General features: G+C 47.3%; 1 protein-coding gene across 2 annotated transcripts in view; it reads left to right on the forward strand.

The window, feature by feature from the left end:
* Positions 1-24,598, forward strand: part of kcnh7 (potassium channel, voltage gated eag related subfamily H, member 7) — a 39,852-nt gene that overhangs the window by 4,325 nt on the left and 10,929 nt on the right. For both annotated transcript variants that reach the window (XM_035526772.1, XM_035526774.1), the window contains exons 3-8: positions 14,239-14,394; positions 16,552-17,013; positions 17,392-17,412; positions 18,201-18,224; positions 18,487-18,698; positions 23,976-24,401. In XM_035526772.1, the coding sequence (XP_035382665.1) occupies positions 14,239-14,394; positions 16,552-17,013; positions 17,392-17,412; positions 18,201-18,224; positions 18,487-18,698; positions 23,976-24,401 (1,301 nt within the window). The remainder of the gene's footprint in view (positions 1-14,238; positions 14,395-16,551; positions 17,014-17,391; positions 17,413-18,200; positions 18,225-18,486; positions 18,699-23,975; positions 24,402-24,598) is intronic.

Consider the following 24,598-nt stretch of genomic DNA (forward strand, 5'->3'; position numbering starts at 1 on the left):
GAGTGAGTGAGTGAGTGAGCACCAGAGAGTGAGTGAGTGAGTGAGTGAGCACCAGAGAGTGAGTGAGTTAGTGAGTGAGTGAGCACCAGAGAGCGAGTGAGTGAGTGAGTGAATGAGTGAGTTAGTGAGTGAGTGAGTGAGCGAGTGAGTGACTGAGTGAGTGAGTGAGCACCAGAGAGTGAGTGAGTGAGCAAGTGAGCACCAGAGAGTGAGTGAGTCAGTTAGTGAGTGAGTGAGCGAGCGAGTGAGTGAGCGAGTGAGTGTCTGTACATGAGGCTGATGGGTAGTGTACACAGCTCGTTTTCTCTGGGCCTGACTGACAGCAGGACATGGGTCAGAAGTTTAAATCTGCACTATCAAAGACAGCGAAGAACTGATACATTTCAAACAAATGAGTAGAGGGAAAGAAAGTGAGAGCGAGAGAAAATACTGTGAGAACAGCATTCTAATAAGAGTTAGCGCTGATCACTGGGACAAAGTACATGTAGGGTGTGTGTGTGCGTGTCCCTGAGCATATGTGTAAATGTGTGCGCCTGCTCTGAGTTTTGGATTCGTTCCCATGATGGAAAACCACACCTGCAGTAATGAAAGTGTGTCCGTTAGTATCAGGGATGTCATCTGGTGTGTTGGGAAGCTGAAGGTCAGGCTAGAACAATCGCTCCCCAAGATAGCGAGGGCTCGTGTGAGGATTGCCAGCCAGTCTTCCAGCTCTTGCGATTCCGGGCTGTAATGAATGGACTGAAGCTTTAATCAGGTGTGTTGGGAGGGAACTGATACAGGAGGCAGAGGTGTTAGCCATCTATTCCAGTCAGTTGCTTGATTGGGTCGGCTGTCTCTACGGTGATACAACATAAGGGGGAAAAGCAGCTGTTCATCTCAGAGTCTTGCCGAATTCACAGATTTGAATTCTGTTATTCGAATTCTGTTCATTTAAATACAGATATGAGCAACCAGTCATGGGCTATGTGGTAAGCTCATCAGCCAGTCCTGTAGCTGGGACAAGGTTTATGTATAATGGTCCCAGAAGTCCACCCGGAGGTTATGGAGGTGAGGGCTCCCTGATTTTAAAAAACCAGAAACATTAGCCTAGAACAGCTTTCGATAAAGGCAAAATAGGCCTGCCAAGTTTTTTTTATATTTGATCCTTTCGGAGCGCATTGAATTTGCTCCAGGGTGATACATTGAAGGACGACTCTGACCCATATTGGATGGGTGCAGGCCAGAGGACGTTTCCAGCTCAATTAAATAAGTCGTCTTGCTGGTAGAGGTGCAAAAGCGACAAGATCAGCGTTTTGAAATTGGCAGTGTAGAGTCAGCGTGGAAGAAGAACCGGAGCGTGCTATTCCTGCTCAAAGAATGGCTTTCGTATTGAACAGTGTGCTCTTCAAAATGACTCACAGACAGAAACCATCAGAAAAGGGAACTCGCTAACGTGGGGCCTGGGGTTGCCAAAGCTAGGAGTTTAACTAGTTGACAAAACTGCATATTTGCAGTTATCGTAAAAAATATTATGGATTGATAGCTTTTCTGTTAAGTATTGGAAGGATATGAAAGTATCATCAACGTGTAAATCTTTTAGGGCCTGTTCAGTCTTGCTGTGAAATCAGAACTGAAGCAGACAGGAGAAGAGTTAGACTGGAGTTAAAATGTCTCCTGGACTGCTTCCAAATTTTCATTGATGTCTTAACAGCGATATCTTTGATGTTGCTGGGAATATTTGGTCCTGTGGAGTCTGTAGGATAGACCGTAGAGAGGAGAGCTGGCACAACGCAGCTTCTAACTGGAGCCGTTCTGGAAGGATCTGAAGGTTACTGGAACAGGTCCGGCATAGCACAATACAGAGGGTGGACACCCAGTAGTAGAACTGCATGGTTGATCATTTAGTTTTGGTTGTTATAATAAAGTTTTGCATAATCTGGGCGGGGGGGGGGGGGGGGGGGGGGGGTGTCTTATGTTCCAAATAAATCCTGAAATTATAGTATGAAGCATCTGGAAGAAAGCATGGGAATGGTTCATTTTTGGAGCGGTTTAGTTTGTACCCAGATATGAAGGAGCTCAGAATTGAGAGCGTGGCAGGATGGTGAGGTCAGCACTTTGAATGCACATGTTAATGAATGTTAATAAAAAAGAGGTTTATTCACATAATCCTTTCTGGAGTGTCCCGTGCTGAGGGGTATAAATGACGTTAAGCAAGTGTCTGATATTGCAGACAGCATGTCTGCTTTTAATAAAAAACTTTCTGATCTGCAGAAATATTAGTTATTGCCATCTTCTCACAAATAGCATTTTAGCAAGCAGTTTATGGTCTTCACTGTGCAACGATGATGTGATGAAATGCGCTGCAGTCATCTTGATCTGCGTTTGGGACAAGGGATATTGAAGCGTGTGTGAGAGTTTGAGGTAACCTGAAAGAATCAAATGATCTTTGGAACATATCGATCAGTAAAGTGGCCAATTTATTGATACATTTCCTGTCAAACTCGGGATACTCATCCTGGCCAGGACATGTGCCACACTGCACGGCCCTCTCCTGGCAAAATCAGGCCTTCACCAGGCCTTCCCCAGCCAAGCTGTCATAAGAATCCCCAGATGTATACACCGTGATATACACTTCCATTTCTAAAGCTTGGATTAGATATGGTTTCAGTTAATACCTGCATTTAGTTTATTTGTGGAGATGCGGATAGCTGCCGCGGTGGGTGTACCGGAGCTTTATCAGATTGGTCCCTGTGCTCTTCGATCATCTCCATACGTTGGTTCCTGGAAGATCAAATTCTGCTTGAAGTCTTCTCGTATATATGAGCGTCAGGAAATGTTGCAAGAATGCTATCTAAACATTAAACCTGCAGAGTGAGTTCAGAGTTTTTCTTTTCCTTCAGATAACTTTCTTGCTTTGTATGGTAATCATTTGCCCTCTGACATATGCTTATGTTTTCCATAATACAGAGGGTCACCTGGCAGCACACATATGATAAAATGCCATGATATTGTTTGTTTCATAGTATCGAGACGTTAGTAGAGTCCTTGCAAGGGGGGCGCAGTCTGAGACTCTGGCATTGTAGTCGTAGTTTTGATTCTGAGATGGTCTTTTGTCTGTCCGAGTGAAAGTGTGGTGAGCAAAAGGAAAACTGTTCGCTGTGTGGATTAAGCGCTCTGATGGCCCGATTGAGGTTTAGCAGAGAACTCGTCCAGCTTTGGTTCCAGCCATCAGTTGAAATCTCTCTTAACTAACAAGGGACTCGAGAGATCAGCTCTGGAAGTTTGGCAAAAACATCACGGACAATTTTACTTGTCCCAGTAGGGGACATAAATATTGGCTAAAATAATAGGCGTGTTCTAAATTGTTTTGTTGATCACAGTCTACCTTCCGCCCTAGGCTTCTATAACAGCAGGAAGAGTTAATGGGATAAATAAATAGCTTTATTTATGAAGATTGCTGGCTCTCTAGATTTGGCATTAAATGTAGTGTGAAATATTTACCAATTCACTCTATAAAAGTTTATTATTATCCAATTTCTTTAGACTAGTTTCCTATCCAAAGATAAAGCTATGCTCACAAATGTTATAGGCCTTGTAGTATATTACTGAATTTTATCGGTCAATGTAGGCCCTTAACATTCTGCTAACAAATTTGAGACAGTACGCCCCCTGGTGGTGCACCACATCGGTCACAGCTATGGTTTACAGTGCAAACCAGCATGTGTAATACACACTCACCGACCACGTTATTAGTTACACAAGTGTTGCTAGTAACAACTTTTGCCTTCAGAATTGCCTTAATTCTTCATGGCAGATTCAACAAGGTGCTGGAAACGTTCCTCAGACATTTTAGTCCATATTGACATGCCTGCATTGCCCGGCTACAAATCCATGATGCAAAACTCCCATTTCACAACATCCCAAAGGTGCTCTCTCGAACTGGGATCTGGTGATCGTGCCATTTGAGTAGAGTGCTCTGAGGAACTGTCATGTTCAAGAAACAAGTTCGAGATGATTTGAGCTTTGCCATCACGTTATGTTGCTACAGGCGGCCATCGGAATGGGAATGGGCAGGGTCAGGAGCAACACTCGGGTCGGCTGTGGCGTTTAAACCAGGCTCGGTTGGTATTAAGAGGTCCATAGTGTGCCAAGAAAACCTCCCCCACACCCTAACAGTACCAGCAGCCTGAGCCATGGATGCCAGGCAGGACAGAGCCGCGCTTTCATCAAATCCTGACCCTACCGCCCAAACGTTAGAGCAGAACTCAAGACTCAATCAGACTCGTTTGTCCAGCTTCTAATCTTCTGTCCAGTTTTCGGAGAATCTGTGCAAAGTGTAGCCTCAGTTGTCTGTTCTTAGCCGACAGGAGTGGCACCCGGTGTGGTCTTCTGCTGCTGTAACCTGTCTGCTTCAAGATTAGATGTGTTACACATTCAGAGATGCTCTTGTGCGTACCTCAGTTGTAGCGAGTGGTTATTTAAGTTTCTTTCGCCTTTTTATCAGCTCAAACCAGTCTAGCCATTCTCCTCCGACCTCTGGCATCAACAAGATATTTTCACTCAAGTATTTTCACCACCCACTGGATATTTTCTCTTTTTCAGACCATTCTCTGTAAACCCTAGAGACAGCTGTACCTGAAATTCGCAGCAGATGAGCAGTTTATGAAATACTCAGACCAGCTTATCTAGCGGCAGTATCCACGCCACGTTCACAGTCCCTTCCCAGCAGCCCCTTCCCCATTCTGATACTCGGTTTCAACTTCAGCAGGGTGTCATGCCTAAATGCGTAGAGTTCCTGTCATGTGATTGGCTGATTAGATAGTCGTGCTAACGAGCAGTTTTACAGGTGTACCTATTAAAATGGCTGGTGAGTATATAAGCCTATATCTGTACATACACTGTGAAAGCAACACAATTTAGATTAAAGTGCAGTCACAAAGAAAAAAAATACAAAAAAAGATTGAGAAAGTTGGGGAAATATTTGTATAACTTTTAAAAAATGAGCTTTTTAAACCAAAGTCTCCCTCCCTACTCACTAACCCACACTCCTTGCTAATCTCCCCAAATGAGTTGCCATGCCAACTCTAATCAGATCCCTTTGCGTTTATTCCATGCCGTGCGCTGATGTGAAGAAGGTCTCAGCTTTGCTGTGTTGTAGAGCCATGTGGTCCAGGATTCCTGTGCGGTCCCGGAGCTGCTGTTTTTAACGCCACTGTTTTAACTCCGTGTCTCGGCTACTGGGCTGGAATAATAAGGGGAAAACCAGGAGTGATCTTCCCTCCTCGCAGGGCCGATAGAGGTGCACTCTAGCTACAAATAACTAATGGGCATTTTTAGGTTTAGCCCAAAGGGAGCTGTGCGCATGATCCGATCTGAGCGTCTGTTCCAGCCGAAGTCGTCTTTGTAGCAGTCGATGGATGGATCCGATCGAGTGGGATCCAGTGGCCCCCTCCGGAGCCCCAGGTACAGCAGACGAACGTCGATTCTTAGCGCTCATCGATTTGTTACTGAGCTCAGTGGTTAAAGTGTCAGTCTTCCCACAAACCTCTTTGCTCAGCACGTTGGTCATCTTCTGGAATGACTTGTTGCCCAGACTCTCTCTCGAGTCGCTGTCCTTGACTGGCATCGAGTCGGCCAGTCCAGCTTATTCGCAGCCTGCGCTGGATGGCTCTGTTTCGGTCCAGGGACACGCCATCATTACCACGTTGCTGACACTGCACTAGGGACGCGTTAAAGTGGTTGGGGAATAACAAAGCTCCCAGCTCGGTGAACGACCATCAGAAAGAAATTAAAGTCACTGTATTGTGGAGCTGATCAATTACACGCCACACTATCACGTCCCCATAGTGATACCAAAACCGAGGAAATCTACATCTGAAGAAAAGTTTTGGAAGCGAGCCTTAGGCTTTTCACAGCTGTCCCTCTAATTATCACTAAAATAAGAAAACGTTAAAAAGTTGGGGATTTCTTAGATGTAATGCGTAGCAGAGCATTAAAAAGCTGCAGCCAGCTTTTTGTTAATGTTTTAGAAACAGATCTGGAAGAGGAGAAGGGGATTGTGGGCTCAGCAGTGACGTTTGCTGGAGGGAGCAGAGAAGGATGGCACAGCCTGTCCCATGTTTCATCCCTCGTTTCCTGTTCCAGGGGCAGGGAAGTCACGGATCCTTCTTGGGAGGCCTGGATTCCCTCTGCCCCAGTTGGTTAATTGAGGCTTTTTGGTCAGATGTATTAGGCTGTAATTGAGAGCCAGAGAGACAGAGAGAGAGAGAGAGAGAGAGAGAGAGAGAGAGAGAGAGAGGGAGAGAGAGAGACAGAGAGAGAGAGAGAGAGAGAGAGAGAGAGAGAGAGAGAGCGAGGGAGAGAGACGGAGATGTAAATTTCACAGCTTTGTAACTCGAGCATGTTCCCTCACACTGCGCCAAATCCCCACTGTCTCTTCCTTTCTCCCTCCATTTTCTCATATCCCTTTGATATCACACACACACACACACACACACACCTTCATTTGTATTTTGCCCCACAGACCAAGGCCACATGCACTGTGCTTTATTTAGCATTTATATTACTTTAGAGTGTGACGGCACACAATTATACCAAAGCTACTTCCAGTGTGGAACAGCTGCTGTTTCCTGGCCCTGGCCATGCGGAAGCCGTGCCGTTCAGCAGCAGAGCAATTAGATTTCATTATCATTCACGCCATACTCGACCCGATCTCCTTCTGTGGGCTCCCTGGGGGGCTTCTCCACGTATCGCGTGATGTCCTTCGAGCTTCTCACTGTCAAATTTTCACACTTGTGTTTTTGAAGTTTCCAGGATTTGTGAAAGACAGGTGTATCTCGGAGAGCGTGACAGAGCGTGGGTAAAGCGTTTAATATGCAAGCTGCTTAAATGACCAGTTATCAGTGCTCAGCCCCCCCCCCCCCCCCTTATTTCTCTAGAATGCTTAAGATCATATTTTAGGTACGCAAAGCTGATCCCAGATCTGTGTAAACGGCTCGGCGTGTTTCCAGTTACGGGAGTGTGTGTGAACATCCGGACACGACTGTACATGTGAGTTTCACTCATGAATAAATGTTGTCCTGCAGCCTGCCAACCTGTTTGCATGATTAATGAGCTTTATTCATGAGAACTGAAGCCACCAATCAGCAGGCTGCCATGGCGCCTGTTGGGTCCCTCCTGGCGCGTGACTGGTTGACGGATCTACCCACACCTGGGATGCTGATGTTCGCACAGGGCCTGGGAGAGTTGTAGAAGTGCAACAAAGGGCTTTATTTTATTGCTCAGCAGGTGTGGTAGAGTATGCGATTCCGAATTCAGTGGTGTGTGTGAATTTATGCATGATTGTTTGAGTGTGTGTATGTCTGTGCGATGACGGCACCAGATAAAGACATGCCAACATCTAACTCAATAATTAATTATTTGTGATCCCAGTTTCTCTTAGCAACCACCTAGGGCTGAAACACACACACACACACACACACACACACACACACACTTTAGAACTTCAGTTCTCAAACGCCTTGCTTCTTTCATCTCTGTGCTGTATAGTTATGGATTTGGTTACACGCTGTTTTGTATAGTGTGCTTACTATAGGGGTCCCTCTTTATAAGGAAATTATATGAATATGAAATATTACTTTCTGTTCTGCTGAATTGGATCTTTTTCAAGATACATAAAACTGTGAAACAGTCGAAAAACAAGTGTAGAACTGGATAAAATTTTACGGTGCAAACTGAAACAAACAAACTGAAATTCTACACCACTGTTAAAGTTCTTCGGGACACAGCTAATGTCTAAAGTCACAGTGATTATCAGTGCAGTACTGTGATTATTGTGATATGAGTTTGCATTATATATATATAGAGCATATATATATATATATATATATATATATATATATAAGCAGATGAGCTGGCTGCTGGTTGGTTATCTCTGTGATTAAACCTTTAACAGATGGCCATGCTGAAGAGGAAGCCCAAGATGAAGAATGTCGGCTAGACGATTGCGTATAGCACCAGCCCAGTAGGACCCCAGGCTCATGCACAGACCTCCCTCAGGTCTAAAACCTGCGCCACCACCCAGCAGAGACCGCAGTGTCCGCAGAGAGAGGGAGAGAATGAATGTGTGAGTGAGTGTGTGTGTGTGTGTGTTAACTGGTGAGTCAGAAAGGAATAATGTATTTATAGCTTGTGCGTGCTGCTCTTGGCGGGTGTAAAGTTGAAAGAAGCTTTGGTGTACAGCTCCACTCTTCACGCCGAGTCCTGGGCTGCGCGTGGAAACTGTTAACACGAACACAAACACTGCACATGCTCACCCGAGCGGAAACAAAGCTCGAGGCAAGCTCGCGTTCGGCACACCGCTCCAGCAGGTTTGGGTCTCCTGAGTCACCGAAGCACGGCTCCCACATCTCCACCCGAGGAATCCTGAGCCTTCTCCCCTCTCCTCCCAACTGTCCCTGCTCCTCTGACTGACATTCCATTTGGAATTTCCTACCTTCTTAAACTCTCTTCTCTCTTCTTTCTTTCCCCCCCCCCCCCACACAAAATGCTCTTCAAATCAGAGTTATTACAGAACAGCCCTCTGCGGAGTCGTGCCCAGGCGTTAGTGTCGTACCACAGCTCCAGTGGCCAGGATCTACACGTGTGAGTCCTGTCAGGGCTCCACGGTGGACGCTGGCCCGACACCAACACTACCCATAATTCAATGAAACAAATAAGCTTCAGACAAACAGCCTCTCACTCTCCTTCTCTCTCTCTTCTGCTCTCTCTCTCTCTCTCTCTACCTCTGTCTCCCTCTTTCCTGCTCTCTCTGTCTCTCTCTCTCTCTCTCTCTCTCTCTCTCTCTCTGTGAATGTCTGTGATCTGGGCCTCTACCACAGCTGCAGGGAGACCTGATGAGTCCATTTGTGCACAGACAGCATGAGTCTGTAGACCAGTGTGAGTGCAGGTGTGTGTAGACCAGTGTGAGTGCAGGTGTCTGTAGACCAGTGTGAGTGCAGACAGCAGGCATATGTAGACCAGTGTGAGTGCAGGTGTCTGTAGACCAGTGTGAGTGCACGTGTCTGTGGACCAGTGTGAGTGCAGACATCAGGCATCTGTAGACCAGTGTGAGTGCAGGTGTGTGTAGACCAGTGTGAGTGCAGGTGTGTGTAGACCAGTGTGAGTGCAGGTGTGTGTAGACCAGTGTGAGTGCATGTGTCTGTAGACCAGTGTGAGTGCAGACAGCAGGCATATGTAGACCAGTGTGAGTGCAGGTGTCTGTAGACCAGTGTGAGTGCACGTGTCTGTGGACCAGTGTGAGTGCAGACATCAGGCATCTGTAGACCAGTGTGAGTGCAGGTGTGTGTAGACCAGTGTGAGTGCAGGTGTGTGTAGACCAGTGTGAGTGCAGATAGCAGGCATATGTAGACGAGTGTGAGTGCAGGCATCTGTAGACCAGTGTGAGTGCAGACATCTGTAGACCTGTGTGAGTGCAGGTGTTTGTAGACCAGTGTGTGTACTGACAGCAAGTGTGTGTAGACCAGTGTGAGTGCAGGAGCCTGTAAACCAGTGTGAGTGCAAGCATCTGTAGACCAGTGTGTGTACTGACAGCAGGCATCTGTAGACCAGTGTGTGTGCAGGCGTCTGTAGACCAGTGTGAGTGCAGGCATCTGTAGACCAGTGTGAGTGCAGACAGCAGGCATCTGTAGACCAGTGTGAGTGCAGGAGCCTGTAGACCAGTGTGAGTGCAATCAGCAGGTGTGTGTAGACCAGTGTGAGTGCAGGTGTGTGTAGACCAGTGTGTGTGCAGGTGTCTGTAGACCAGTGTGTGTGCAGGTGTGTGTAGACCAGTGTGAGTGCAGGTGTGTGTAGACCAGTGTGTGTGCAGGTGTCTGTAGACCAGTGTGTGTGCAGGTGTGTGTAGACCAATGTGAGTGCAGGTGTGTGTAGACCAGTGTGAGTGCAGGTGTGTGTAGACCAGTGTGAGTGCAGGTGTGTGTAGACCAGTGTGTGTGCAGGTGTGTGTAGACCAGTGTGAGTGCAGGTGTGTGTAGACCAGTGTGAGTGCAGGTGTCTGTAGACCAGTGTGAGTGCAGGTGTGTGTAGACCAGTGTGAGTGCAGGTGTGTGTAGACCAGTGTGAGTGCAGGTGTCTGTAGACCAGTGTGAGTGCAGACAGCAGGAGGCGTGGAGCATGACATCCGAGAGCTGGGTACTACAGGGGCTTGGGCTGAGATTACAAGATGACTGCAGGCAACACAGTCACTCTGACTAGGAAATACAGGACCAGAGATGAATGCACACACACACACACACACACACGCACGCACACACACGCACACACACACACACACACACACACACACACACACACACACACACACACACACCTACACTATGTGGTCAGAGATCTGTTCATTTTCAAAACAGCAGTCCCAGCTTGCTCATTATCGTCTGTCTGACACGTGTGTGTGTGTGTGTGTGTGTGTGTGTGTGTGTGTGTGTGTGTGTGTGTGTGTGTGTGTTTGTGTGTGTGTGTGTGTGTGTGTGTGTGTGTGTGTGTGCTTTGTCCTAGATGAAGTGCACTATTTCTGATCGGACAAACTGGAGCCCCCGAGGGCCTTTGTTCACATTGTTATGTGTGTGTGGTGTATGTGTGTGTGTGTATGCTACACTCTACCCTATCACCTACGTGTGTGTGTGTGTGTGTGCGTGAGTGTGTGTGTATGCAACACACACACTCATCGCCTACCCTATCGTCTACGTGTGTGTGTGTGTGTGTGCGTGTGTGTGTGTGAGTGAGTGTGTATGTGTGTGTGTGTGTGTGTGTGTGTGTGTGTGGGTGTGTGTGTGGCTTTGTTCTCCGGTATGTACGCAAGGCTTTAGGGTGCGTGTGGATTACTCCTTCAGAAATCTCCATGACCTATATATGTTTAATTATTGATAGTGGAAATAGAATCTAATGACGTTTCCGTTTTAACACTAGAACTAATTGCAACATGGTTCATTTGCATGGAGAACAGTCCCCCACACATGCTGATATACTGCTTCATAAACTATAATGCGCTTTAACCATAACCATTTGGAGGCATTTCTACTGTAGGCTATCGGTTTACATCTTAATGGTCAAGCTCCCTATCTCACTAACCTCACCATGTCTTTGAATTTCACTAAGCATTCCCTCAATAGCCTCTTATTTTCTGTCATTAAATGGCACCAGAAGCAGTGAAACAGTGGCTTGCGCTGCACTGGAGCGGATTAACAGCCCGTGAGCCAGATCTTTTCGACCTCTCTGAGGCCACCCTCGACCTTGACACCGGATCGGCCTCTCGCATAACCACGAGAGTCCGCGGCCAGGCGGTGGAAGCTGAGGTCGCGGGTTGTGTGACACCGCCGCCGTCCTGCGCCGGACGCACTAAAACAGAGACATCCCAATGGCCCGCTGCGATGCCTCTGCCCCTCTACGGGATCCCAAGGTCCTGCGGTCCCACGTCGGTGCCGCAGGGAAAAGAAGCACAGCTATGTCCTTAGTCAAAGGGGGGGAGCCCAAGTGCAGAGGGCAGCCAATAGCAGGGCAGTCAGTCATATTCCTTTAGTGCGCCATTAAGGGATATTTCCCAGTGTCCTTGTGGGTATTTCTTCAGGGAAGCACACAGCTGCATCACTCCCGTTGCTTGTTCAGAGGTTTTCCTGGCATTTAGGTGTATGACTGCTGTGGTAACAGGGTTCCTCGGAAGGAAAAAGCAACAAACCATTGAGAAGTTTAGGCTTATTAGTTTCCCCTGGTTTTTAAAGTCTTGCTGCTTGTGTGAAGGATCTCTCGGTGTGTACCTGTTACCTGTTTTTAACACGTACAGTAACACATACAGTAACACACATACGTAACAAAGAGTAACACACATACAGTAGCACATACAGTAACACATACAGTAACACACATACAGTAACACGTACAGTAACACATACCGTACGTGTTGTGTACCTGTTCCCTAAAATGAAGCTGAGTAAGGAGCTACGGTAAGAAACCACAGGGAGAACCACAGGAACCACATGGAGAACCACAGGGACCACAGGGAGAACCACAGGAACCACATGGAGAACCACAGGAACCACATGGAGAACCACAGGGACCACAGGGAGAACCACAGGGAGAACTACAGGAAGCACAGGAGCCCCAGGCCTGCAGAAGGACATCTCCCTGAGCCCTCACAGAGTCAATGACAGGTTCAAGCCATCAAGTGGTAGTGGGAGGTAAAGGAGTACTGAGCTTGGTGCAGTTACAGACCAGATGGGGAGAGAGAGAGAAAGTGAGAGCGATACAGAGACACAGAATAATGTAGAGAGAGAAAGAATGCGACAAAGACAGAGAGAAAGTGATAACTACCTTCTGTGAGAGGCATACAGAATTTATACTTGGAATCCTGGAGTAGCCAGAGGGGGAGAAAACCTTTCCTGCATTTCTTGGGCTCTCCCGTTTCATGGATTTTCCTAACCTTCACGGATCCACGATCTCATTTGAAGCGAGAAACCAGATGCTAGAACAGGAAACTCTCCCTCTCTCTCACGCTCTCTCTCTCCTCTATCCTTCTGTCTTTCTCTTGTTTCTTTCAATCTCCTCTCTCTCTCTCTCTCTCTCGCTCTCTCTTTCTTTAAAGAGATGACACTTCCCTGCAGGATGCAGGGTGCTGTTTGTTAAGCCCTGACAGTGATGTAGTGGACGGTGTGATGGTGCTTTACCCTGCCACACAGCCACCATACCTACCACATTCATCACTCATAGAGACAGAGAGAGGGAGGGAGAAATAAACAGAGAGAGAGAGAGAGAGAGAGAGAGAAATAAACAGATTAGCTCAGTTAGAGTTCTCCTGTATATGTCGCCTTCACTGTCCTGGGCCGGGTCAGGTTATCATCTTGGTTCTGCAGGCCTCTCACCTTGTTGGTGTAAAGGTCATTGACCTTTTAAGGCTGACTGCAGAACTGTGCTGTGGTTAGATGCAGGAGTAACTCTCGCTCTGCTGGAGACGGTACATCTGCTCTACACAAGCGCGTCATTGCCGTAACAGTGACATCGCTGCAGATATTTGTAATCTGCTTCTAGGAAAACCGGACAGCTGATATGCATGGCAGCCGTGTGTGTGTGTGTGTGTGTGTGTGTGTGTGTGTGTGTGTGCAACCTGACAAAAATATCTGTTTGACTGCAAAGCTCACAGGACAAGAAAAATCTGGGCTATATATAAGTACACACCAAAATCATACACACACACACACACACACACACACACACACACACACACACACACACTCTTCTGGAATTATATTTGCTCTCTGAGATTGCAATCCCTTTGACCCACCCCCCTTCCTCCTCCCCACCGCATCGATCTGATGATTCAAACATGAACACAACAGACTGTCATGCGCATAAGTCATGAGAGAGGCCTCTTCCCTGGGTACCGCACACCAGCCGCTCCAGGGAGGTGGGGCCCAGGCAGCTGGGAGGCGGGGCCAGGTGTGAGGGAGGCGGAGACTGGGCAGGTGTATAGCGGACAGACAGCAGGCCAGCCTGAGAGGCTCCTGAGGGCTGAAACTAGCTGGGTGCTGAGAGAGAAAAGACGGAAAGAGAGAGAGAGAGCGAAAGAGTGAGAGAATAAAAAAGAAATGCTGCTCAAGAGAAAGGGAGAGCAGAAGAAAGAAAAAAACACACCAATCTATCATTAACCCCTTACACCCCAAGTACCTTATTCCTCTTGTAATTACACACCTTTCACAGTTTACAAAATAAGTTACAAAATAATATGAAGGGGCTTATGTGAAGAGGGTGTGAGGATTGTTACAGTACAGTACAGTACTTTCAGATCAGATCTGACAGGGGAGATAGCATGGACAGGCCGGACTGCCGGGTAGAAACTTGCAGGAGCCATAAAAGCATGGAGTGTGTTCCTCAAGGGCCAACTTGCCCTTTAGTTTCCATGGTTACTCTACTGTCATAGTCTCCGGAGAGCGGCACTAGCTATCATACACAATAAGCCTTACACACACGCACACGCACGCACACACAGACGCGCACGAACGCTTTGTCCAAAAGCCACCAAAGGAAAGTGGATCTGGCTTTTGCAAAGTCTGTCATGGGGAACATTTTGAGCCGCATCTGGAAGAAGCATGAGTCCATTCTCCGCAGCAGATGGCGGGAGTGGCGCGGCCAGTGCCGAGGTTCAGTCCGGCGCACCGCGCGAGGTGAGCGTGCGATGAGCGCTAATGGCCTGGTGCCTGTCCCCACCCACAGGCTCCGACTTCCTGTGCAACACCCACATCATCCCGGTGAAGAACGAGGAGGGCGTGGTCATGATGTTCATCTTGAGCTTCGACTACATCCTGGAGGCAGGAAGCGAGGACTCACTGGAGCGACTCGACCACACGCCCCCTTCCCGCACTCAATACAGTGAGGCCTCCCCTCCTCTCCTCTCAGTCATATTACAAAGTAGAGTAACCAGAGAACTGTGCATTTAGCCCCCTCATCTCTCTCTCTCTCTCTCTCTCTCTCTCTCTCTCTCTCTCTCTCTCTCTCTCTCTCTCTCTCTCTCTCTCTCTCTCTCTCTCTCTCTCTCTCTCTCTCTCTCTCTCTCTCTCTCTCTCTCTTTCTTTCTCGTTATTAACGTTTCCAGAGAGTGTGTGGTTTGTGTTTCTGGTTTTAAGGGGAAATGAGCTGCATTACGAGGAGATGGTGGAGTGGGAGAAGACAATAAACACACAGGGTGGGGTTGTTTAAAGGTATGGAGAGGAGAGGAGAGGAGAGGAGAGGAGGAGAGAGAAGAGGAGGAGAGGAGAGGAGGAGAGGAGAGGAGAGGAGAGGAGGAGAGGAGAGGAGGAGAGGAGAGGAGAGGAGAGGAGAGGAGAGGAGAGGAGGAGAGGAGAGGAGAGGAGGAGAGCAGAGGAGGAGAGAGAAGAGGAGGAGAGGAGAGGAGGAGAGGAGGAGGAGAGGAGAGGAGGAGAGAGCAGAGGAGGAGAGGAGAGGAGAGGAGGAGAGAGAAACTTTAGTTGAAAGAGAGTAGGAGAGAAATCATTTTATGCTTTAGTGACAAAGTCAGGGGAGTCTTGGCCATCCAGGAGGTGAGGTGAGATGAGGTGAGGTCAGGTGAGGTCAGGTGAGGTCAGGTGGGGGTCGGGGGGGTGCAGCTGGAGGGTGGGGGCGGAGTCTGTGACAGTGTTACAATTCTTGTGCCTTATGCTGTGCTCTGTCTAAAATAACTGCACTCTCACAGACTCCGTCATGCAGCGCTGCACAGAAATCTGTGCGAGTGTGTGCCTGAGAAACTGACTCTCTGTATTAGAAAGTCATATTTCACAGATATGAAATCCAATTAATAGTCTATGCAAATATGTCTGCCCGTATCATAGCAACAGAGAGTGAGTTAAACTGGAGGGAAGCTTTGAACCAGAAAACCAAAGAGCCACTCAAAGAATGAAGAACTGACATCTTCCTGCTCCTGTCCTGCATGGCGATGCCAGACAACACCGGTGGCGTTTGCTGTCGGTACACTGCTGCCGTGTCTACTGTACAAAGACAAGTGGCTCTGAGGACCACAGGCCTCCTATAGGAAGCGCAAGGCTGGAGGTTTTTATCGAGGCAGAGTTATAAATAGCCCTGTTTGACCGTTGATTTAATTAATGATGCCGTGGGGTCTGACCACCAGGGGGCAGACCTCAGGAAGATAGAAGGAGAGAAAGAGAGAGAAAGAAAGAATCACTGTAATAGTAGATGGAGGTGAAAGAAAATAACTTATTTTTGATATTTAGAAATGAACTTGGCTGTTTCGACAATTTACTGATTCCAAGTTCCAAAAATACACGTATAAAATTAGACGAGCTAATCTTCAGCTGCAGGAGTCTCGGTAGCGGCAGATGTTGCAGATGAAGGTTCCTCCCTCGGCTGATTCTCCTGGGCTAACCACACCGAGTGGTGCCCTTGGCAGGCTTTCAGTGAGATGAGAGCCCCAATAAAGAGAGTAGACTGGAGAGACTGAGAGACAGCAAGAGAGACAGACAGAGAGAGGGAGACTAAAAAATTCAATTTTCACTTTGATGAGAGAGAGATGAGAGCGCTGGAGATGAGAGCGTGAGACACGGGGCTTTTTGTCTCAGGTGCGTCTCCCGCCTGGCTCGTTTGTGTATGCCAGCGGTGTTGCCACAGATTCTGTCCCCATCAGAAAGGCTCGTGTCTAACACGGGGGTCGTCCTGTTCGAGACTCACCCTGTCCCTCGGCGCAGCGGAGGGGTTACTCCAGGTCACAGCTGTCATCATTTCAGTGACAAGCCCTACTCACTTATTCATCAGCAACTCAATTGTGACCAGACGAGAGGGGGCGGATTATGCGTAGAAAATTGGGTAGAAAAATGAACTGAAGGATTTAAATGTTTGGTAGTTATTCGGCATAGAGTGTTTTCTGCCAAGCGAGAACATTGATCTGGTCCAGTTGTTTTTTTTTAAATATTTTGTGGGCCTTGAACCCTTCTGTTCTCCACAGGGCGTAGCTCCGTCTGAGTGTGTGCGTCTGTCTCCTCACACTCTCAGGCCTCGCTCCATCTCTCTCTCCACCAGGGAAGGGTCGTTTCTTCCGATTCCGCCTCCCTGCGCCCCTCAGTATCCTGGGGGTGAGCAAGCAGTCGCTCCCTCAGGAGGACCCGGATGAGGTGAGCGTGCACGCCCCGGCCCGACCGGAGCCGCGCTCCTCCTGTTCCTCCGGCTCCTCCTCGCTCTCCCTCTCGCTCTCCCCGCGTGAGCTCCACCCCTCAGTCGCTGACAGCCACAGCGCCTCCTACGTCAACGACATCGAGGCCCCGATCGGCCAGAGTCTGCTGGGATCGTCCTCGCCTGTGTCGGGGCCCCGGGACCACTCCTCCTCGCGGGGGGCGTGGCAGGGGGCCGGGCCACGCGGCTCCGTGTCAGGCGGCCCGTCCCGCGGGAGCATGTGTACGCTTCGTAGAGCATCGTCCATCCATGACCTGGAGGGTTCCAGCTCGCACGCCAAGTGGATGCAGCGGGACCGTCATGCTAGTGAAGGTACCGCACACACACACACACACACACACACACACACACACACACACACACATACATACATATACATACACATACATGCACACACATGCACACACACGCACACGCACACACAAGCACACACGCACACAGACACACACACACACACTCTCACACACACATACACACACATACACACACACACTCACACACACACACACACACATGCACACACACACACTCACACACACACACACACACACACTCACACACACATGCACACTCACACACACACACACACACACACTGACACTCACACACACACACACATGCTGTAAGGACTCAGCAGTGCCTCACCTCTTTACTCTCTGTCCTCTTCATTATTCCCCTCTGCTGTCTCAGACAACGGCCATAGCATTAAAGGTATCAGAGCTGCTGTGCTGTAATGGGCTGGTCTCTGTGGGGGAACATGGCTGTCTGCGCGCATGTGACACACACATCACGAATGCTAGTGATGGAAACCCACTGCAATAAGCTGGAACCTGTAATTCAACATCCAGCGTCTCAGGAAGCACAAGACAGATGTTTACACAGAGGTGTATGTGTGTGTGTGTGTGTGTGTGTGTGTGTGTGTGTGTGTGTGTGTGTGTGTGTGTGCGCGTGCGTGCCTGCCTGCCTGTGTGTGTGTGTGTGTGTGTGTGTGTGTTCATAAGTGTGAGGGAGAAGGATATAGATCATTTGAGTGTGAGTCTTCTTTCATGTGTCTGTCCTCACGATCTTGTATGCGGGTCCTGCACTGATACATGAGTGAAGCTCCCTTTCTCTTCCCCCACCCCCTCCCTCTCTCTCTCTGTCTCTCTCTGTTTTTTCACTCTCATGCTTTTTTTTAAAACCTGGACTCATGTTAGTCTTTCTCCCTCTGGACTCCAGCACGAGCGTGATCAAGGGCCAGCTGTAGCTTCTGTGCGGCTTTGTAGCGCTGGGTTGTGTGTTTCGTACTTAGGCTGGAACACAGTAGCGGTCTTTTATTTCTGACGTGCGCGCCTGCCTGGGGACCTAGTTAGCATGCTTGAGCTCGTCGCCTGTAATTGGTGTAATTCTGTGTGTCACACTGGTCTGTTGTGAGGCCAAGATGCTAAACTGATATTTCCCAGGCTGAATAATTCTTTAATCCCCTCCTCCTTTCTCTTTCGCTGTTTCTGATTGGCTAGTGTCACGCTCTTGGATGGCTGGGGGTATGGCTTGAGCTTTTCTTATTCGTCGGTGTTGTAATCGGCATGCCTCTTTCGTCTGTCATGATTGCTGTTGTTTTGTTTTTGTTGTTGTTGTTGTTTATTGTCCTATTTAAAGTCCCAGTGAGTAAGGTCTGCACTGTGGAGGTGTGGGTGTGGCATTTACATTCGTTCTGTGCTTTGGTTCCTAAAATGTAGGCCTGAAGTGGGAACTGCATCATTGTTATTAGCAGATGGAGCTGAGTGTGTGTGTGTCTTCCTCCAGGACCATTCAACCAGCTCAAATGCAGTCTTCTGGGCTCCACCTCAGACTCCAACCTGACCAAGTACAGCACCATCAACAAAATCCCCTTAATCACACTCAACTTCTCCGAGACCAACGACAGACGGCCTCCCTCACCTCCGTCCTCGGAGAAGACCATCATTGCGCCGAAAGTCAAAGATCGCACGCACAACGTGACCGAGAAGGTCACTCAGGTGAGAGGTTGCCCGTCCTAAGCACTGACCACATTTTTTTGTACCTCCCATGATGCCCAAAACTGTAACCCCCAGTGTTCCAGCTTTTTCTGGAACTTTCCAGAGGACTTTGTGTATCGTCTTTCAACTGGCAAAAAACAAGTTCCAATCGTCCCTGAACCCTTACCCGGGTCCTGAGAGAGAGGGCAGCGGACTGTGGCATCTTACAGTGTTTTTTATGGTTGCCTAAGCACGATTTTGAAAACATGGCTCGTTTTGTCGAAACACTACACACAAATGCACACACAGAACACCTCTCCAAAGGTTGCATCATACACTCAGAATCAGAATGAAAATTCCTCTCTTGCAAGACCGTGAGGGAAGAGTCTTCCTGAATGGTGAATCCGCCCCTGGATCAGTTTGATCGAGGGCCTTCCCCACATGTCGTAAGATCCTAAGTGGACGTGGTGTCGGAGGTCCCTTGTGACTGCAGCACACATTTTGATGTTACCACCACACTGGTTACATGTAGAAAGGATCATTCCTATATAGACCACTCAAAATGCATGCAAAATATCACGGGACATTATACAACATGTTTCATACATGTAATGCAGTGAATAGGTACCCTGATGTCCTGAGGTAGTGTATAACATGGGCTGCATTGTACTGTAGAGAGCAGAGAAAAGTTGGGTTTCACCTGTACTCTTGTTAAAGTGGCCTAACACTAATATCCGGTGAAGTGGGCAGAACTCTGTCCGGCTGATCTCAAGTGTCACGTCATGGTGCGCAACATGGCCACCCAGCGCCGCTAAACCTTGTCTTCTTTCTCTGCCTCCCCAACAACGTCTACCCCCGCCTCTTCCTCTACCTCTGGGGTGGCGTTTTGGAAGTGGGAGGTGTTCTACAAAAAAGTGTGAGACTTAGAAAGTGCTTAGAGGTGTGCAGATCTGGGCTAAGACTTTGCTCCTGGAGTGTCAGGTTTCACTACCTGTCTGTCATTTTGTGTGTGTGTGTGTGTGTGTGTGTGTGAGCAAACGTAAAAAAAACTACTATAATAGGCAGTCAGGACACTAGCAGTACATTTTTACCAGATGCTGCTAAACCCACATACTGCAGGTGTGTGTTCAAAAGTGCTTTAAATAAACCACCTGTCACTCACACACACACACACACACACACACACACACACACACACACACACACACACACACACCTTCCTGCACACTCCTGGTTTCCCAGTGTCTACTGCCCATGTCCTTTCTGCTGCTGAGTGTGTTTGCTTGCCACGGTAGTAATGTTGTCCGCATCGAAGCAGATGGCGTTTATCACACACAGATGGCTGCTTTCGGCCCCTTCAATTCCTTGTGTTTTTATCAAAGTTACAGAGTTGGACACTCATTAAACTATGCCTTGGCACCCAAACTGCAGACGGTGCCTACACATACAGCCTTAGCACTGAATGAGAATGAATCTATCTCTCTCTCTCTCTCTCTCTCTCTCTCTCTCACACACACACACACACACACACATTCACACTCACATTCACACACACTCCAAATGACAAATTAGGTTGTTTTTAGAACAGAAATTCAGGCAAACTGAACAATCATGTTGGAAATGAAATAAAATGGAATGAAATGATATTTGAAGACAGTTTCAACTACAGCTACAGCTAAAGGTACAATGTCAACTACAGTCAGTTTCAACTACAGCTAAAGGTACAATGTCAACTATAGTCAGTTTCATCTACAGCTAAAGGTACAATGTCAACTACAGTCAGTTTCATCTGCAGCTAAAGGTACAATGTCAACTACAGTCAGTTTCAACTACAGCTACACTTTCATCTACAGCTGCAGCTAAAGGTACAATGTCAACTACAGTCAGTTTCAACTTCAGCAAAAGGTACAATGTCAACTACAGTCAGTTTCATCTGCAGCTAAAGGTACAATGTCAACTACAGTCAGTTTCATCTACAGCTACAGCTAAAGGTACAATGTCAACTACAGTCAGTTTCAACTACAGCTACAGCTAAAGGTACAATGTCAACTACAGTCAGTTTCATCTGCAGCTAAAGGTACAATGTCAACTACAGTCAGTTTCAACTACAGCTACACTTTCATCTACAGCTGCAGCTAAAGGTACAATGTCAACTACAGTCAGTTTCAACTTCAGCAAAAGGTACAATGTCAACTACAGTCAGTTTCATCTGCAGCTAAAGGTACAATGTCAACTACAGTCAGTTTCATCTACAGCTACAGCTAAAGGTACAATGTCAACTACAGTCAGTTTCAACTACAGCTAAAGGTACAATATCATCTACAGTCAGTTTCACCTACAGCTACAAGTAAAGGTACAATGTCAACTACAGTCAGTTTCAACTACAGCTACAGCTAAAGGTACAATGTCAACTACAGTCAGTTTCATCTGCAGCTAAAGGTACAATGTCAACTACAGTCAGTTTCAACTACAGCTACAGCTAAAGGTACAATGTCAACTACAGTCAGTTTCATCTGCAGCTAAAGGTACAATGTCAACTACAGTCCATTTCAACTACAGCTACAGCTAAAGGTACAATGTCAACTACAGTCAGTTTCAGCTACAGCTAAAGGTACAATGTCAACTACAGTCAGTTTCAACTACAGCTACAGCTAAAGGTACAATATCATCTACAGTCAGTTTCACCTACAGCTACAACTAAAGGTACAATGTCAACTACAGTCAGTTTCATCTGCAGCTAAAGGTACAATGTCAACTACAGTCAGTTTCATCTGGAGCTAAAGGTACAATGTCAACTACAGTCAGTTTCATCTGGAGCTAAAGGTACAATGTCAACTACAGTCTGTTTCAACTACAGCTACAGCTAAAGGTACAATGTCAACTACAGTCAGTTTCAACTACAGCTACAGCTAAAGGTACAATATCATCTAGTCAGTTTCACCTACAGCTACAACTAAAGGTACAATGTCAACTACAGTCAGTTTCATCTGCAGCTAAAGGTACAATGTCAACTACAGTCAGTTTCATCTGGAGCTAAAGGTACAATGTCAACTACAGTCAGTTTCATCTGGAGCTAAAGGTACAATGTCAACTACAGTCAGTTTCAACTACAGCTGCAGCTAAAGGTACATTGTCAACTACAGTCAGTTTCATGTGCAGCTAAAGGTACAATGTCAACTACAGTCAGTTTCATCTACAGCTACAGCTAAAGGTACAATGTCAACTACAGTCTGTTTCAACTACAGCTACAGCTAAAGGTACAATGTCAACTACAGTCAGTTTCAACTACAGCTACAGCTAAAGGTACAATGTTAACTACAGTCAGTTTCATCTACAGCTACAGCTAAAGGTACATTGTCAACTACAGTCAGTTTCATGTGCAGCTAAAGGTACAATGTCAACTACAGTCAGTTTCATCTACAGCTACAGCTAAAGGTACAATGTCAACTACAGTCAGTTTCAACTACAGCTACAGCTAGTTAGTTTTCAGATACAGCTACAGCTACCACTTTCAGCTACAGTTTCAGCTAGCAGCTTGTGAAAACAGTAATGGCTACAGCTGCATGAGCAGGTTTAAAAAAATAATAAATGAATTCCCACAAGCCCCTGATTGAGACATTATCTGAGAACACTTTCTCTTCCCTAACTACATCATCATACGCTCATTAGCAGACAGAAACGGGGAGGGGGGGGCTCATTGTGCATTAAGTCTGCAGAAAGCGTTTGTTAAATGTTATCACAATATTGGCTTTTGGAATACCCACATCGCATAGCGCTCTATTATGTTAATTAGCCTTTTAACAAATTCCTATTTCCTTATTGTGCTGGGAGCATCCTGACAGACTTCGGCAGTTCTGCAGAAGCTATGCCGGTGCTCTGATGAATTGACGCGTTCACGCAAACCAACAAACGTAAACCATTTTGATAAAAATAATTCAGGCCATGTGATTTTAATACATATTGTAAGGAATATCTTTATCACAGTCGCATAGCAACATAAACATTTATCCACCTTGTATGTCCGACCCCTTGAGGCTGGAACGAAAAAACTGTGCAGTATGGGAGTATCCTCAGCACAGAGAAAAGAGCCACACTTCACTGGATACAACCAGTTACATTGCAAACACTTGTAAAACAGCATGTGTGCACACACATGCATGCACGCATGCGCACGCACACATACACACACACACACAAACTTTATTTGCGACCACACATTTTTAAAATCATGTTCCACACCTGACATGTATCCCGTTTATACTCGGTTATGGCCGGTCAGCAGACTGGCATCAGAAATAGCTCCGATTTCCAGCACTATTAGATCTGTGGTGATGAAACTGCCTCTGATCAGGGTGGGACTGGGAGGCTCTGAGCCTTGTTATAGGTCACGGACATAATTAGCCGACGCCCACTCGATTCCACTTCCTCTGTCGCCACACTGCATCAGAGAGGAGAATTCATTAAAGCGCAACCTTTGACCTGCCAAAGCCTGCAGATTATTATTCAAGAGGGAGGCAGAGAGAAAGTGAGAGAGAGGGAGAGGCAGGGGGAGGGAGAGAGAGAGAGAGAGAGAGAGATGAGAGGATGATTCTATTCCTGATAGTTTCCTCCTGCTTCCTGTGACAGTAATTGCCATGTCTTCGAAGCCTCACTCTGTCTGTCTCTCTTTCTCCATCTCTCTCTCCCCCACTCTCCTTCTCTTTCCCCGCTATCCCTCGCTCCCTCCGTGTACTTGAGAGGAGAATGGCTGTGGTAATTATCCCTGTAATGCCGGGACAGTCCTAAAACATCCCCTCCCACACACGCCGTCAGACACTCTCAGGTCTCTGACTAAAGAGGACGCTCAGACATGCCTATTCCTAGGTGTTCAGAAGGAAACACGGGCGGGAGGACGTGACACTTATCCAGACGCTCCAGAATGCACAGCCAGGTTCCTCACGCTGACTGAGGAGCGTGTCACAAAGAGGAACCTCAGTAAAAAAGTCATTTGGTATTCTCGAAAAAATTAATGTTTAATGTACATGTCATGGGTAGATTTTTCACACACTTATAACCACACAAGATTTGGTTATAGTTTCAGATTAAGAATATCCTGAACTCACCTTAGTCCCTTATTCCCTACTCCTTTGAAGCAGATATCAAGTGGGGCACATGAATTGAATTACCAAAGAATCATACGGTATTTACATACCAATAGCTGTGTGAGCCTTGTTGTCTTGGTTGTCCCTGAAGTTACAGCTGATTGGCCGGTGTGTTCAGGCGCTGCCATGGTTACACTCTCCGTTCTGCCTGCCTCAGGTGCTGTCGCTAGGTGCCGACGTACTTCCGGAGTACAAGCTTCAGACGCCGCGCATCGACAAGTTCACCATCCTGCACTACAGCCCCTTCAAGGCGGTGTGGGATTGGCTGATCCTGCTGCTCGTCATCTACACGGCCATCTTCACGCCGTACAGCGCCGCCTTCCTGCTGAACGACGTGGAGGAGCATAAGAGGCGTGAGTGCGGCTACTCCTGCAGTCCACTCAACGTGGTGGACCTGATGGTGGACATCATGTTCATCGTGGACATCCTCATCAACTTCCGCACCACGTACGTCAACTCCAACGAGGAGGTGGTCAGCCACCCGACCAAAATCGCCGTGCACTACTTCAAAGGCTGGTTCCTCATAGACATGGTGGCGGCCATCCCCTTTGACCTTCTCATATTTGGATCAGGGTCAGAGGAGGTGAGGCATGTTTTTCTTATGTTTGAGAAAGTTTGTATTGGATTGAAGTTTGCTTCAGATTACTCAATCCAATTCCATCATAACGTCTTAAAAGGCTTGATACGGAAGGAAGCATTAACTGTGTCATAGTGTTTTGGCAAAGGTTTGTTTTCTACAAGAATGATAAAGAGCACAACACTTCACAGAGACGTATTTAA

This window comes from Electrophorus electricus, chromosome 1 (assembly GCF_013358815.1).
Source record: "Electrophorus electricus isolate fEleEle1 chromosome 1, fEleEle1.pri, whole genome shotgun sequence".
NCBI classification, from domain to species: Eukaryota; Metazoa; Chordata; class Actinopteri; order Gymnotiformes; family Gymnotidae; genus Electrophorus; species Electrophorus electricus.